This window comes from Zea mays, chromosome 3, assembly GCF_902167145.1.
Source record: "Zea mays cultivar B73 chromosome 3, Zm-B73-REFERENCE-NAM-5.0, whole genome shotgun sequence".
NCBI classification, from domain to species: Eukaryota; Viridiplantae; Streptophyta; class Magnoliopsida; order Poales; family Poaceae; genus Zea; species Zea mays.
This window is the reverse complement of record NC_050098.1, coordinates 29,627,628-29,643,867: the sequence shown is the minus strand read 5'-3', so window position 1 is coordinate 29,643,867 and position 16,240 is coordinate 29,627,628. Positions and strand designations below refer to the sequence as shown.

Here is a 16,240-nt window from a genome sequence, read left to right as displayed (position 1 = left end):
TGTTTCAGCTTCCCACGCGGCGCGGCCACCCCACGTTCCCACCCATCCCCCCTCCGAAAAGCACAACGCCACAACCCGCTCACTCGCAAAGTCGCAACGCGCCCCACGAGGCCACGACGCACGAGCGCGCGCTCCGGGCGTTCGGGAACTCGAACGCGCCGGTGGGAGAGGAGAACCGCACCGCGGCGCAGACATGGGCGAGTACTGCCCCTCCCCGCAGGGGGACTCCGCGCTGGCGGCGCCGCCCTTGACGCTCCCCTCCTCGTCCCCAGCGACGGCGGTTAGGCCAAGCTACGGGAGCTGCGACCGCAGCTACGTGAAGCAGGTCTTCGACAACCTCCACGGCAGCATCTCCGTAGACCCGGTGAGCTCCGCGCTGCATCCTTACTTCGCTGCCCCTCCTCTCATCTCTCCTCCCCTCATTGCTCGTGGATTGATTGATGATCGTTGATCGTGTCGGTCCTTCTTCGTCTGCCCCTCGGAGGTGGATGAATTGGTTGGTGATGCATGTTCAATGCTGTTTTACATCAGTTCGGTTTGCCGCTCGCGTTGCCCCCAATTCGTCTCCCTTGCTACCGCTAGTGGCGCGGTGCAGGATTATGTAATGCCCTTCCGGGTTTTCTGATATGCATCCGTATCTGTTTCATTTGATTCTACGTTTTCCGCGGCCGCAGTTTACTCTTGCGATGCTGTTGTTTGCTCGTGCGAAAGCAATAGTTCACCCTTTTTATGGTTTACTCCGCTGTCTGCTCCTTCAGTTTTTTGTGCCAAGTGCCTGGACACAGTAGATTCCATCTCTTCATGTGCTTCTAGTTGTTGCGCTGTGCTTTTTATGGTTTGGTATTTGGTCCTGTACTCCTGTTCATGTGTTGTAATGTTGCATGTTGATGTTGGTGTGGCGTATGGACTCCTTGAATGGTTAGCTATGCATGTGGCGTTTCGTTTCTCCAAATTAATAAATTCAATGGGGGTACATTTATTTATTCTAATCTAGGAGTAACTTGAGAATAATGCTAGCCTTACTTTTGAAGGGCAGACTGGTGCTGTTTCACCGAGTCAAAGGTCATGGAAATCGAAGGAGTCCACTATACCCCCATGCGAGGGAGCGCCTGACTTATTGGCCCATAAACAGTCTCCGGTGGCTAGTTTAATTTGCTTTGACTGCTACATGTGACTTGAACCTGACCTCAGATGTTATACCGCAAATGAAATTTAAAATCATTTCGGCATTTTAGTTCTCCACTTTTGGATAGGTAGGCAGTTTCATCTGTGCATTACTGGCGTTGACATTCCACTGGAGAAAGAGCGACCGTTTGGTGTACATGACAAGTCTATATTGGCCCGCCCGTTCTGATGTTGTTCATAACCATTTTACATATTATAAAGTGTTTAGGCTTGGCGTTTTACTTTACACCATAGATAACCACTTACGTTTGTACTCCTTTAATTTCAGTCTTGAATAGTCATGGATCCAGTGTTATCTAAATAGCATTACAGACCATTTTTATTGATAAGCAATGTATTCACATTTTAGAAACATTGTTGTAGACTTCTGCATAAGGGTCAATAGGAAATTTATTCATTCTATTCATGTAATGTTCGCTAGGCTCTTTCCAAAACACGTTGGTGCTAATAGTCCAAAAGATACTAAATGTGTATGCTTGTAAGTTTTGACAGCTTGTAAAGTTTGCATTCATGCATCTATCTGTAACCTATTTTACCCTGTTTGCCTTGCATAGCCCTGATAATCATGCTTGGTACCTCTGTTATATCATTGCTGGCAAATTGGTTAACCACTTTGACTTCCAACATGTTGCACTTGTATTAAGGCTACAACTGGATTTGGATGTTTTAAAACTTAAAAACTAACGTCTCATATATAGTATATCTTAGGAACTGGCTATGGTACGGTGCCGTCATAGCACCCCCATATAAATAATAACTGTTTCTGTCTTTGTTCTGCAGTTGGCCCTGCAATTTGTTGATACAGAGGAGTTTCAGAGGTGACTGAGTTTAGTTAATTACCTCTTCTCATTTATCTATCGACTTCTTTATGGACTGATCATGATTTTAATTTCAACACATCATGCTATTTAGGTTGCGGGATTTGAAACAGCTTGGTGAGTTCAGTTTCTCTCTCAATATGTGGAATTTTTGAGACATTTTGAAAATTAGATGGAGTTCCATTGCTTGTTATTTGTTGTTTGGCATTCCAGTTAAGATGTATTTGTCATTGTAGTTGACAAACTTTTGTTTTTGAACAAATTCAAGCAGACAAAACTGATGAGGGTTAATAATGGTTATTGCTATAAATGATAACTATATGTTCAAGATTCATGATTTGTTCCTTATTGGGTTGACAAGACTACAACCAATTTGCTATTTGCACAGAAAGTTATGCAGTGATTGAATTGCATAGCTTTGTCATCCCTAAATTCGCTTAGTTGAATATTTACATTTATGCATCACTTTACTCTGTTCTTACCATTTACATGGATGTTTATGTTTTCAAGTTTTCGAGAAAATTTATGAGAACGCGTAATTTGTATAATGCAATTTAGGTGGACTGCTATGAACTGTATTTGTTGTTGCAATACATATTTTTTATGGTTTTCAGGTCTTACATACCTCGTCTATCCTGGAGCGGTTCACACACGCTTTGAACACTCATTAGGTGTCTATTCGTTGGCTGGAAAGGCAATAAATAATCTTAAAACATATCAGGTGTGTATGTCATCAATCTGAACTCGGAAGCTGATTGAAATGCTGGAAAAAGCTAAAAGTTTGAGGTTAAGGTAATGTTTTATTTTGACAGGGAGTAGAGCTTGGAATTGATCCTGTCGACATGCAGACTGTAAAACTTGCAGGTTGGTCTACAAATCCAGGGTACATCATTTATCAAACATCTTTGTGATCTTTGCTTAACTCTTGTTTAGGTCTCTTGCATGATATTGGACATGGACCCTTCAGTCATTTGTTTGAGCATGAGTTTCTTCCTCGAGTTGATCCTGGCTCATCCTGGTGATTCTCTTTTAGCATATGGCTCCTTCTCATGTATGGTGTTAAACTGTTAATTACATCTACGTGTGCTGTCCTATACCTTAAGTTATGGTTAGTCTGCTTGTATAACCGTTATGCATAGACATCTGTATGTTCCCTTCTCTTTTATTTGTTAAGAATCTTGTTTGTGCTACTTTAGCTATTATGGCTTATGCCTTTAAAATCGCATGCTGTTTCTGTCCACATTCTGGATAGGTATACATTGTGCATGTTGGTGTCATGATGCAATTTCATCGTTCTTGCCTCTTAATGAAAAATGGGTGCATAGCCATGTTCGTGAATAAAATATATAGTTTGGTCATTCTGACATTTATCTGCCCATGCTGACATGCTTTATCTATCTTGGGGTTGGTGCTTTAACTTCTATGCTCTTGTTCATTCAGGTCCCATGAAAAGATGTCAGTGCTCCTTTTGGACAGTATTGTTGACAAACATGCAATAGATATTGAAAATGATTACCTCAAAATGGTCAAGGTAAGAATAATTTTGCTTCCAGTCCTTGTGTGGTGCACACTAATGACCATCATTTAACCAACTCCCCCTCTTCATTAAAGATTCAGCTTGGCAATATGGATGAATGCAGTTTAATATGTCCTGTGATCTACTGCTTCTCTTTATATATGGAGTAAGCGAGGGATCACATGGACAGAATCACAGAAATGTAAAATAATTCCATACAATTCTTTATCGTAAGTGTTTATGTATAAGTTCATAAACCTTAAATAAACATTAAAATGTTATGTAGGACATGATAACTGCCAGCTCTGATCCTGCCAGCACAACAGTACGCATTTTCTTCTCTACTTTCAGCCTGGTTACCTACCTGTATTGAAAATACATTGCTTATTTTGGATGAATTCTGGAACTTATTTCTTCAGAGTGCAAAGGAGAAACATTTTCTTTATGACATTGTCGCTAATGGTCGCAATGGTATAGATGTTGACAAGTAAGGGCCTCTTTGAACTGAACTTATGGTGTTTTCTTCTATACATGCCCACAGTGGTTTGTGCTATGATCTGGCTATGATATAAGGTTGAGTAACTGTGTGCAGGTTTGACTACATTGGCCGTGACTGCAGAGCATGTGGTCTTGGATGTAATTTTCAGTATTGGAGGTACAATTGATTTCTCTTGTTTTACATATCTCCTGTTTTACCTATGTATCGTCGCGGGAAGCTTGTGGTTGATCGTCCGGGCAGCCGACACACAGAGTCGAGAGGGCGGGAGGTACGCTGCTTCTGCGGTCGTTCCTCCTGATTGCGACTCGGGTTGTGGGGTTCTAGGTGTGTCAGATGGCTTGACCTGGAACTAGGGAGGGTGTGCTAATGTCCCAGCGAGCCTCAAGCTAGGTGACCGGCACAACGGTCATTTGCTCGTAATCATGTTCAAGGTCGTACCTCACATTCCCCTGCGGTAACCCAGCTGATGGGGTGGCCACAATCCCCTCTTTGATCGGCCAGACCGACCAAAGGGCTGATACATGGTTCAATAAGGAAGGAATTAATGAGATGCCCCCAACGGGCCGAGCCCCCCCCAGTGGAACCACTCGCCAAAACCATACCCTGTCGGAGGATGGTTGGATCTCACTTAGATAACCCATTTGTAGCTCAGCGGCCTCCTTTCCGCGCCAACTAGGTCGAAGGAGGACGACCCTCCCCTCAAAAGGACCTTAAAAAGCCTTCCAAGGGGGGTGCATGCATAACAAGGATCAAGTGCCCAAAGGCGACCAACTGAAGGGTCTATCCCGAGAGCTACGCCCGGCTCTGGCATTAAATGGACGTACGCTCAGCACGAGCCTTAAACTGTGGCGACCATCGCAAAAAGTGTCCGTCCTAAAATCGTGAATATATCGAATAAACCCCCAAGCAATCCTCATGGATTACTTGGGGGCCAGGGGCTACATCTAGCAAATGCGCTTGCGCGCGCCTGAGAATTCGGTCCTCAACAAGAGTCAGGAACCATGGCAACCATCGCAAAAAGGGTCTGTCCCAAAACTGCGAATATACCCCCAAGCAATCCTCATGGATTACTCGGGTAACGCAAGAGACCGTACGCGGTGGTGTACCGTCACGTTTACAGTAACCCGCATACCGGGAGCAATGTTTTCTGGTCGCTCGACCAGCTAGTCGAACTGGGAGACCGACCAGCGACTAATCTCGATTAGTCGTCGACTAGGTCCGACTAATCGAGCTCTGGTCGACCTGGTCGTTTACTGGTCGTCCTGTTCATCCAGGAGACCAGGACCTATGTATATACTATATAATATATACTATTATACTATATAGTAAATATATAGTATATATGAACTTCATATACTATATTATGAAGGATAGGGTAAACATGACATGAATTCAGCAATACTGAAAAGTGAAAACAGCAGAGAAACACTTACTAGTTATTAATACTACAAGTCCCAGATACCAGTATCACACAACACACATTACCACCCAGTTACCTAAAGAAGATCTTCATCCAACTGAAATTCATCACCTGCAGCTCCCCTTCCACCTGATTCTTGTCCGCCTTCATCTTCATCATCATTCGTTTGTCTTGCTGTCTCTTGTTCTTGTTCATCTTCAGCAGGAGAATTGTCATCTTCTTCACGTATGTCTTGAGCTGTAGCTGCTGCATTTCTGGGTCTTTTTCTGGTTCTAACATAGGTTTGTGTCTGGGTTTGAGAGGAGGAACCAGCAGCAGCAGCAATCCTAGGCAAATTTCGGCCTCGGAGACCCTGACTTGCACCTAGAGCTTCATCCACGGCATCCCAAATGTTATCACCATCAGATTCTTCTTCAACCCATTCATTTTGCCATGTAAACTCTTCAAGCAACAGTGGATTGCTTCTCTTTCCCTTGGAACCTAGCTCTCTTATATTTGTGAACCTATTATCCATCTTCCTGTTGTAGCTTACATAGGCCAATTTATTTAGCCTCTTGTGCTCCAGTCTGTTTCTCTTTTTTGTATGGATCTGCACATGGACATAGTTTATTACTCAATCTGAAATTCTCAACTCTGAAGTATGAAGTATGCACAAACAAAAAAACAGTACTTACTGCTGCAAAATCACTCCAGTTTCTTTCACAACCAGATGCTGAGCAACATAGGCTTATAATTCTTTTTGCAAGGCTTTGGAGTTCATATGCCAATCCTCCATAGGCACCCCACCATAAGACTGTCATATAAAATTGAGATTGTTAGATACTTAGATCAGTAGAAAGTAGAAACTAGAAAGTACATTAGCAGACAGAAACTTGATACTTAGATCACTTACTAGGATTTTTTCTCTCTCTGTCTCTTATAGCTCCAGGTTTTGAGAATGCTTCCCCTTCGGACCTCTCGTAGTCATCTGCTTGATTACTTATTTTAGTTTGTTCTTCCTCATCACTGATCATTTTCCACATCACATCATTGAACATAGATCTCAGAATTCCAGCTTGCTTCTTGTCTTTCTCCCTAATGGAGAAGAATTTCCCTGGATTCAAAAACAGTGCTGCTCCATACAATGGTTGCTTCATTTGTTGATCCCATCTTTTATCGAAACGTGCCAATACTTCTTTAAGTAGTCTAGGCTTCCCTTTCAGTGCTTCCTGGATGGTGTCTCGTGCTTTACCCATTGCTGCCATGATCTCTGGAGCTGCTGGTGTCTCATCACCATCAGCAATCCGTAAAGCAATGAGAAGGGGTTGTGAAGCCCTTAGGCAATTCTCCAAGTTTTGCCAAAACCCTACAGAGAGGACAATGTTCTCAGCTTGCGTACCTTCTTGACTGGTAGAGAATTTAGAATGCTGCCACTCATCACAAATAAACAAACTGCGCAGACCATTCTTATGTTTTTGCATGCTTGCCAAAGTGAGGAATGATGTTGCAAACCGAGTAATACCTGGCCTAACAAGGTCTCCACCTAGCTTCTCCCTCATTAGGCTATGAAGTCGTCCATGCTTGTAGAGGAACCTCGACACCCTCTTTGCCATAGTAATACAGTCATTGAATTCCTTGATTTTTCCGATGTCCTCTAACAATAAATCCAAACAGTGAGCAGCACAAGGCGTCCAAAATAGGTGTGGAATTCTTTTCACAAGAGCCCTTCCTGCTGCTTTAAAATTAGATCCATTATCAGTTACTATCTGGACGACATGTTCTCTACCAACACTGTCAATTTGCTTCTCTAGTAGATCTGCCAACAATTCAGCACTAGCTATCTCAATCGATGCATCAACAGAAGCTAAAAAGAATGTCCCTGCAGGACTATTAGCAAGAAAGTTGATCAAATGCCGCTGTCTTGTATCGGTCCATGCATCTGACATAATTGAGCAGCCATATTCCTTCCAAGCTTGTTCATGCTTCGACCTTAATGTTGTTGTCCTATCGACAGCCCTATCAAGCCAAGGCACCCTAACATCATGGTACGATGGACCACGGTATCCAGGACCAAATTGCCCAATTGACTCCAACATAACCTCCCAGCTCCTTGAATTGACGACGTGCAATGGTATTTTGTTCTCATATAGAAAATCTGCGACATGGTCGTTAACAATTTGCTTGGCTTCCTTTCCTTTCTTTGTGCAAGCTTCAAGAGTTGACTGAGTGGTTTTATTTTTATGCCTGTCAGCAACAACTTCTTCTGGCGTCTTGCAAAACATGGCAGCCACTGACTTGCCAGACTTTTGGTTTTGGGTGGGATGAGCTGAAACAACAAAAGAGCTGATGGCGGCTTGAGTTGCTTTCTTCTTCGCTTGCTTGTGCTTTGTCCCTGAACTTGGTTCAGGTTCAGTAGCATCACCATGTTCCTGTCCTCCTTCCTCACTTTCAACAGAAAGCACAAGCCTTGTGTTCCTTTTCAAATAAGCATACATGTCCTTCGAAACTACTTCTGGAACCATTGAACATTTTGTCGTATCAGAAAATCCACCGGCAAGGTGCTGTTTGAACCTTTTAATCCCAGAAGGAACAACTTTCAAACAGAAAATACATCGGATGAAATCTTTCTTGGTAGGATCTGGCCACCATCCAAACTTCCAACCAGGATCTTGTGATTTGGCCTTTCTCTTTGAATCAGTTGCGTGTGCACGAACATCAGCAGGCAACTTTGCAATAGCCTTATCAACGAGAGCTGCAGAATCTGCAGCGGCTGAGGCTGATGATGCTGAAGCAAGAACTGTGTTATCCGCAACAGAAGATGGATTGCCGCTGCCCACAACATGTGATTCTGGGAATATCACCTCAACATTATCCTAACGACGACGACCAAACTCTGTACAAGAATAAGGAATAAGGATGGACTGATCTGATGGACTGATGGAGTACAAGAATGAAAATTCAGAAGTCCAGTCCAGATTACAGAATGACACAGCAGATAGCACATACAAGGATGAATGATTGAAGGATGAAGGATGAAGATTGAAGAACAGAACTATACAAAAGAATACCTCCAGAAGATGAACTCATGCCGACGAAAAAAACTGGATTCGCGCGTGCTGGAGAAGTCTGGAGTCCGTCGGTGAACTGGATTCGCGCGTGCTGGAAGCCTGGAACTCGAGATTGGATTCCCCACGTGCTGGATTGGAAGTCTGGAGGGGAGCAGTGGACTCAAGAACAGCCGCCGAGCAGGTAGGGAATTAGGGTTTAGGGAAATAAAGAGAAGATAAGAAGACAGAACAGGCAGGCGGCTGGCTAAAATTCAATAGAGGCGGCTGGCGTGTGGCGTTTCAACTGCCTGTAGTCGGGCCGCCCGCCAAAAAAGCCCACGAAGCCAGAAAATCAAAAAACCTAGGTCCTAAACCTAGTCGCCCAGAACAGCCTAATCGAGCGCCTAATCGGCCGACCAGGGCGACTAGTCGGACGACCAGGGCGACCAGGGACTCTAGTCGAGTCGGCTGCCTAATCAAGCACTGCTAACCGACTAGCCCGACTAATCGCGACTAATCGCGATTAGTCGGACGACTTGAAAACACAGACCGGGAGGATGTAGCACCACACCATACCTACACTTACGCACGTCGGAGGATGACACGAGGTTCGTGACAAAAGGCGGGGCCACGCCACGGACGGCCCCAAGACGCACTCTGACTCTGCCCTGTGGGGCACGCCAGGCATTGCTACATGGATCTCAGCGCCGGACTCGCTACAAGGACCCGTATACCGGATGGATAAGACGATACGCCATGCCTAACAAACACTACGCACGATTCCGGAGACAGTGTCAGGAAGGCTACGTCATCGGGACAGCGGGACTACGGAAGACAACACTACAACAGATCATGCCCTTACCAGTAGGAAACAAGTCCCCACTATAAGGTCCTACCCTTGAGCTATAAAAGGGCAGGACCCCTCCTTCGTCCAGGACACACACACCAGTTGTAACATAGTTCTCAAAGCAATACTACGATCATCACTAAATTGGACTAGGGCAAAAGCCTAAACCAGTATAAACTCTTTGTCTGAATCTTCAACATTTGACCATTCGGAGTGAGTTCGTGCTAGCATCCCCTCCCGAACACAAATTCTATTACCCCCTGGTTTACGAAACCACGACAACATCCTTCCACTTTGGATCCTATTTAGCACACCTCCAATCCTTCAGAATATATATTGTTTGTAGAGATGAAATGAAAGTTCTATATGCAGGAGAGACACTAGAGTGTGAGACATACTTAGCAATGTCATGTTTATAACAATAACAAGAAGGGGGTTTTCCAACATTTACTCTAGGAACTCTTCTTTGTGCAAGAGGTAATTCTTCATGTTCAGGGATGGGAGAAACAGGGATTGGAGATACATTACCAGTTGTGTCTAGAGAGGAGTCTGAAGAGATATATGGGACTGGAGCTTCAACTTGTTCGGGTTGTGGTTGCTCCCCCTGCTTCTTAGTCCGCTTTCGAGTATACTATAGGTTGCTCCCCCTATTTGTCATTCACCTTTCTTCCAATGGAACAATTAGGTTGCTCCCCCTGTTTTCCCTACAATAGAACATGAGATTGACCCAACAATTACTGACTCATCATCCTCTGTCTCCTCCTGAATATTAATAGTTAGATCATCATGATCCCCACTATTTTCATCATTACTCAATATCTCAGTAGTTATCCTCTTCTCCATTTTCTGCTAGAAACATACCTCCAACAATCACCCCTCCTGAAGCCCCACTATCCTCATCACTACCTCGACCACAATCAACCTGGGAATTGTCATCCTCCCCCTCTCTACGACCCCTTCCATTAATCGGAGAGAAATCCTTCAGGATGTGATCTTGATCAACCTACTTTGTGTAATATGGGTCTTCCTCTCGAAATGTCACATCCATACTCACAAACAGTCTCTTACCAATAGGATCCCAACACTTGTATCCTTTCTGAGTACGTGCATAACCCACAAAAATACACTTGCTTGAGGATCCAACTTGCTCACCATAGGTTGATGATCTTCTACAAAGCAAACACAACCATAGACCTTTGGTGGAACTCGAAAGTCACACTTCATCAACAGAAGCTCCGTAGGTGATTTCATATCAAGTATTCTTGAGGGCATTCGGTTGATGAGGTATGTGGTTGTCATTACTGCCTCACTCCATAGATACTTAGGCGCATTCATCTAAAACATGAGAGATCTTGCTACCTCCGATAAATGAAGATTTTTCCGCTCAGCTACACCATTCTATAGTGGAGTTCTAGGACATGTTGTTTGGTGAATAATTCCTTGACCTGACATATATGATCTGAATTCATTATTCACATACTCTGCTCCATTATCAGTCCTGATAACTCAAATCCTTGCATTAAATTGATTTGCAACCAATTTATGAAAGACTTGAAAGCACTTTAACACCTCATTTTTATGTTTAAGTATATAGATCCAAGTGATACGAGTGTAACAATCAATAGAAGTGAAGAACCACTTTGCACCATTCACGGAAGTGACTAAACAAGGACCACAAACATCTGATTGTATTAGAATAAACGGCTCACAACTGCGAAGACTAATACTAGGATAGATGGATCTAGTATGCTTGCCAAGTTCACATGCATCACATACAAGCCTACTTTTTTCCACTCCCTTAAACATCATGGGGTGCAATCGACTTAAGTTCTCAAAAGATATATGTCTTAGTCGACGATGATGTAGCAGAATCTCCTTCACATCCCCTTCAACAATTGCTTTCAATGCTGACTCCTCATGACTGATGAACATAACCCATTATGCCTGGCTCCAGTCCCAATCTTTCTCACAGTCCTCCTCTCTTGAAAGACATAAGAGTTTTCATCAAATGTTACTGTGCACTTGAATTGGTCAATGATTGAACTTACAGAAAGGAGATTGACTGAAAAAGATGGAACATGCAGGATTGATGACAAGCTAAAAGATGGTGTACACTCAATATACCCTATTCCATGGATTTGTTATGATGTGCCATCAACAATTTGAACAGACTCAGAATGTGTATAAGGAATGTATGTTTTGAAAGAGGTGGACATGACGGTCACATGCTTTGATGCTCCTGAATCTATGACCCAATCTATGTGATGCCTACATGAGGATGCAAAAACTTGTACCTGAGTACCTTCGCCCATGTGGGCGTAGTTGGCGAAGTTACCGAAGGAGTTGGCGGCTTGCCCATCAGGTGAAGTGAGGCACTCAGAAGACTTGCCCTTCTGCCATTGCTCCCACTGCTTAACTTGTTCCCTAGTTAGAGTAACAGAGGGACTCTCTTCAGCGGTAGCTATGTTGGCCCTGGAGCCACCACGACCTCTACCTTGACCTCCACCACGACCACCACGGCCTCTTCCATAGCTCCTACGAGTACCCCCTCGACCTCCACAAGATCCTCCTCAACCACCATTTCCTCTAGGATTTGGACAATTATAACTTAGGTGTCCCTTTTCCCCACAATTATACCATTATTTATCCTCAATTGCAGTATAGGCCGGCTTCACATGATCACCATTACTCATCACTCGAAGTCAGCTCTCTTCATCAATCATAGCTGAACAGTTTCATTCTTCATCAATCATAGCTGACACAGTTTCATCCACGGTAGGAAGACTCTCCTGGTGACAAAAGGCAGCTCTCCTACTCTCAAACTCAGGTTCCAGATTATTTAGGAAGTGGGTTACTCTCGTGTCCTCTACTCGCTTATGAACACTCTGTGCATCCTGTGGACAAATCATTTGGAGAGGGGCGTAGTGATCTAGTTCGCCCCACAAGTACTGAAGCTCACTAGAATATTGTTCCACTGGTCTCCCCATCTATTTCACTGCATCTGCCTTGCTCTGAATTTCCATCATCATCACATTCCCTTTTGAGAGTACATGTTACTCAAGGTCCAGTGATGCACACACGTCGGTGCGGCACGAACTCGTCTCCGCAGAACGGATCGACACTGGGTGTAGGACGACTCTGACTCCTCCTTGGCCGCCGGATCCTAATCTTCCACCTCGGACTGCTGCCTCCTCCACCTGCACAGTCACGACACCCCTCACCCTCATTCGTCCCACGGACACCGCCAAGGGAGCCCGCCGGAGCGTGATGGGGTACACAAGGAGCTCGTCGTAGCGGATGGCCGGCAAACGGCAGCAAACAATGCGGCTACGGGTGCTGGCGGCGGCGGTGAGCCCAAACCCTAGTTCTAGATACCATGATGATTTTGGTGTGTGTCATCTTCCACAACACATCCATCCTTCCATATTATATATCAGCAATATACAAGTAGGCCCTTACACTTTTTCTATTTACATTTACACCAACAGGTTCATACGTACCTAAAGTTTAGCAGATAATGATTATCTAGGTGGAACCAAACAGGGCCTAAGTTCATTTGCGTCCCTTGCAGGTTGATGGAAGGCATGCGAGTGATGGGTGATGAAATTTGCTACCCTGCCAAAGATTGTAGGATTATATATAGTTCTCACCTGCTTAAATTTAATAAGAGAAAAAAATTGTAAGAGCACTGAAATGTGTGACTTGTGTCTCCCTGATAACTACAGACTTGAGCATCCATAAATTGTTTTCAACACGTGCTGATCTGCACCGAACAGTCTACACCCATGCCAAAGTGAAGGTATGGGTGATTTATATTTCCTTACCTTCTGTTGTTTCATACCTCTTTTTTATCTATGTACAAAAAAACACGTTTACATCATCTAACAACACCTGGAGGGGATATGAATAAGTTCAGCTTTTGAGAGATTCAGGATTGAAATACAGCCGCTGATTGGATTTCCTGTGAATTGGCATTCCTTTTACCTTTAATCAATTGCGCTTTGTGGTAAATTAGTTTTTCATAGCAATTTCACACATGGATGCCTTTGAATTATTAGTGATTAACTTTTTATGCATCCGGTACGTTATCTAAAAAACTCGATTAGGGTCCGACCAGTTCATTATCTGACATTCCTCAATTTTTAGGCTGTTGAACTCATGCTCGTGGATGCCCTTGTTGAGGCTAATGATTACTTGGGGATATCATTGCATGCACATGATCCAGAAGATTTTTGGAAGGTTTGGTGTCTGTTAATGTCTTTATATTCATAGTTTTTCAGAGTATCTTACATTCCCTGAAATTACAGTTGGATGACACAATCATTAAAACAATTGAGACTGCTCCTAACAATGAACTGAAGAAAGCAAAAGAAATCATTCAACGTATTCGCCGAAGAGAACTCTACAAGGTAGTATGATGCTCAATTGCTCATATACAAGTGTCATTTTGTCATGTCATTACACATGGTTAGTATACACAGGAGATTCTGTTTTTTTAACACATAGCTGTCCCATGTCCATGAGTTCATTTGAATTAATTTACTCTTTGCAAACCTATTACATCACAACTTCATGAGAGCATGCTTGTTCTGTGTAGATATGGTAGTCCTGGCTTGTTTGAATAAACCAAAATGTCTTCCAAATAGTCTTAATGAGTAACCTATGTCATCAGATGCTGCTATTAAGAATAATCAGGAGGAAAGGAGGTTTGATCTTCAGAGAGGCGTATGATAATACCTATATGGAAAAATAACCGCTGAAGCAACCTTGTTATGCATCTTGTAGGGTGCAGTACAGCTATTCCACTTAATTAGAATTTATGAGCTCTGTTTCTGTTCAGTAGATGCATAATGTAGCATCTGCAATGTATTGGTGTACTTATTGCTGCAGCTAATCTTTCTTTTTGTGAAAGTATTAAGCTATTTGAGTTGCAGTTTTGCAACCAGTATTCTGTTCCAAAGGACAAGCTGGAGCATTTCAAAAATATTACTGCACAGGACATAGTTTGTTCACAGGTTTGCAGTTTTTCCCCATTTTATTCAGTGTGGCCGAAATAATCTGGCCTCTCTGAAGGATTCACACCTTTTTTAATGTTGACTCAACTGTCCTCAGAAATCTTCTGAGGTGCTGCTGAAGGAAGAGGATGTTGCAGTATGCAATGTTAAGATAGATCTTACTCGTGGAAAATATAACCCCCTCGAAAGGTTTTTGATATTGAATGCTACTTTATCTCACTTATTGATTTGTCTGAAATATCAAAATTCTAATTGATCACATTCCTTTTGTGTATGTAACAACCAATCACCAGCATCAAGTTCTTTATGGTAATTACTTGCTTCTGGTAAACTTATGTGTTTTGATTGATAGTTATTTCAGTAATTATGATATGATTTTCTTGCAAAAACTATGAATATATGTCCACTCTATCCGTCATGTTTCATTGGTCATTTTTAAATCTTAAAAATACAATCCAACCTTTGTTAGTGTTTACTTGGTAATTTTACTATTGCCTTCTCACCCATTTTACTGCTACTATTTTTTGTAGTTTTTCACAGAATGTAGTAAGAAATATAGCCATAATTTGTGTACACCATTTACTTTGAAGTGCTATTATTAGAATATTAGGGAGATAGCATCACTTTTCTGAAAAAAGGTTGGACTTTGAACCTCGAAGGGGCATCTTTATCCTACTCGGGCGTATTTGTGAGCAACATGATTGCTAATTTACTTGTGAACTATTAATGCCCCTTGACAGATGTCTGTAGTTACTAGTTGTGAATGTAGATATCTCCATGTTCTCTGACCTAAGCAAAAAATTTGTTGAAACAGGATTTTGGTTGCGATGAGAAGTTCCCGATCATAGATGATAGAGTCAGCCACTTGCTACCTGCGTACAATGAGGATAGAATTGTGAGGGTCTATGCCAAGAACCCTGAGTTGGTTAGTGAACATGAAGTCAGCTACTATGTTTTCATCATGATCAGTAGTTTCCGAATGTTAATGAAATACTTGGTTCCAGGTTGATGTGGTGTCAGAAGCCTTCGAGAATCTCCAAATGAGAATGTATGGTGAGAAGACTCAAGTGCACGAGACGCCCAAGAAAAAGAAGATTAGGTCCAACTAGCCGGTTGTATGTTGTCAAATCAGTCTTTAAATAGCAATACAATTACGTCACATGAAAATAGCTTGACAAACAAGAAGCTGTATAGATAAAGCATCCCAGAATAAACAGGTTTTAGATGGTAGTCTCCACTGGTAAGGTATAGATATTTAGTGTACATCTGAAGTACAAACAACACTGCATGAAGTATAAAAACTCACGTTGACGTACGTGGTGCGATGTTGCATGTGCGTATAGATTGGATAGTTTGCCAAATACATTTTTTATGGCGAGGCTGGACTTTTAAACACTTAATACACATGTATCGCCTTTTTAAGCGATCGACCGTGTTCAGTTATTTATCTCTTTGATTTTGTTATGTTGTGATAAACAGTGCCGGACGCAGGACATAAATTTACGTGGGCCCAAACAAATTCGTAAAACAACTAGACAAGACCTTAAGGCACATGTAATATTGCATATAGAAACTAGTGACGGTACGATAAAAGCTAGAATTTGAATCTACACCTTTCTCGCTTCATCTTGAACATTTTTATCATACTCATCAATTTGTCTTTTTAATGTTGGATTTAAAACTATTTTATCTAGATTAGATATTCTTCCAATATTTAATTGTTAAAACTCTTGTTTGCGCAATGGTCTATTGAGTAGGGTGACGCACTAAAAGCAGGTTGTTTTAGACTCTCTTCAACACATGTGCTATGACGTTTTATATCCTAAATTTTAAGGGAGATTCTCGTCCTCTACACGTCAACAGTGTCCTCTAAATTTAGGGGACACTGTTGGATTATTGATATATGTAGTTTCT

General features: G+C 42.6%; 2 protein-coding genes across 2 annotated transcripts; one reads left to right on the top strand and one right to left on the bottom strand.

Annotated features, from left to right (window-relative positions):
• Positions 1-16: 16 nt before the first annotated feature.
• LOC103649905 (deoxynucleoside triphosphate triphosphohydrolase SAMHD1 homolog) lies at positions 17-15,750 on the top strand. The gene is made up of 19 exons (XM_008675588.4): positions 17-364; positions 1,966-2,003; positions 2,098-2,120; positions 2,618-2,724; positions 2,816-2,867; positions 2,937-3,021; positions 3,444-3,534; positions 3,806-3,844; positions 3,939-4,006; positions 4,112-4,174; positions 12,883-12,938; positions 13,037-13,110; positions 13,458-13,550; positions 13,619-13,720; positions 14,246-14,326; positions 14,424-14,515; positions 14,620-14,635; positions 15,141-15,251; positions 15,331-15,750. Exons 1-19 carry the CDS (start codon positions 194-196, stop codon positions 15,433-15,435), a joined length of 1,467 nt encoding a protein of 488 aa, XP_008673810.1. The 5' UTR covers positions 17-193; the 3' UTR covers positions 15,436-15,750.
• LOC111591124 (uncharacterized) lies at positions 4,911-8,931 on the bottom strand. Its single transcript, XM_023301967.2, has 3 exons — positions 6,331-8,931; positions 6,113-6,231; positions 4,911-6,027 (listed from the first exon to the last, which is right to left on the bottom strand). Exons 1-3 carry the CDS (start codon positions 7,937-7,939, stop codon positions 5,515-5,517), a joined length of 2,241 nt encoding a protein of 746 aa, XP_023157735.1. The 5' UTR covers positions 7,940-8,931; the 3' UTR covers positions 4,911-5,514.
• Positions 15,751-16,240: the final 490 nt, after the last annotated feature.

Bases quoted from the DNA above. Each gene is read 5' to 3' on its own strand.
- LOC103649905 (XM_008675588.4), top strand. From the start codon at position 194: ATGGGCGAGTACTGCCCCTCCCCGCAGGGGGACTCCGCGCTGGCGGCG. The intron at 13,551-13,618 runs GTTTGGTGTCTG...CTGAAATTACAG, and splicing joins ATCCAGAAGATTTTTGGAAG to TTGGATGACACAATCATTAA. The intron at 15,252-15,330 runs GTTAGTGAACAT...ACTTGGTTCCAG, and splicing joins ATGCCAAGAACCCTGAGTTG to GTTGATGTGGTGTCAGAAGC.
- LOC111591124 (XM_023301967.2), bottom strand. From the start codon at position 7,939: ATGGTTCCAGAAGTAGTTTCGAAGGACATGTATGCTTATTTGAAAAGG. The intron at 6,232-6,330 runs GTAAGTGATCTA...TTTATATGACAG, and splicing joins CAGAGAGAGAAAAAATCCTA to TCTTATGGTGGGGTGCCTAT. The intron at 6,028-6,112 runs GTAAGTACTGTT...GTCCATGTGCAG, and splicing joins ACTGGAGTGATTTTGCAGCA to ATCCATACAAAAAAGAGAAA.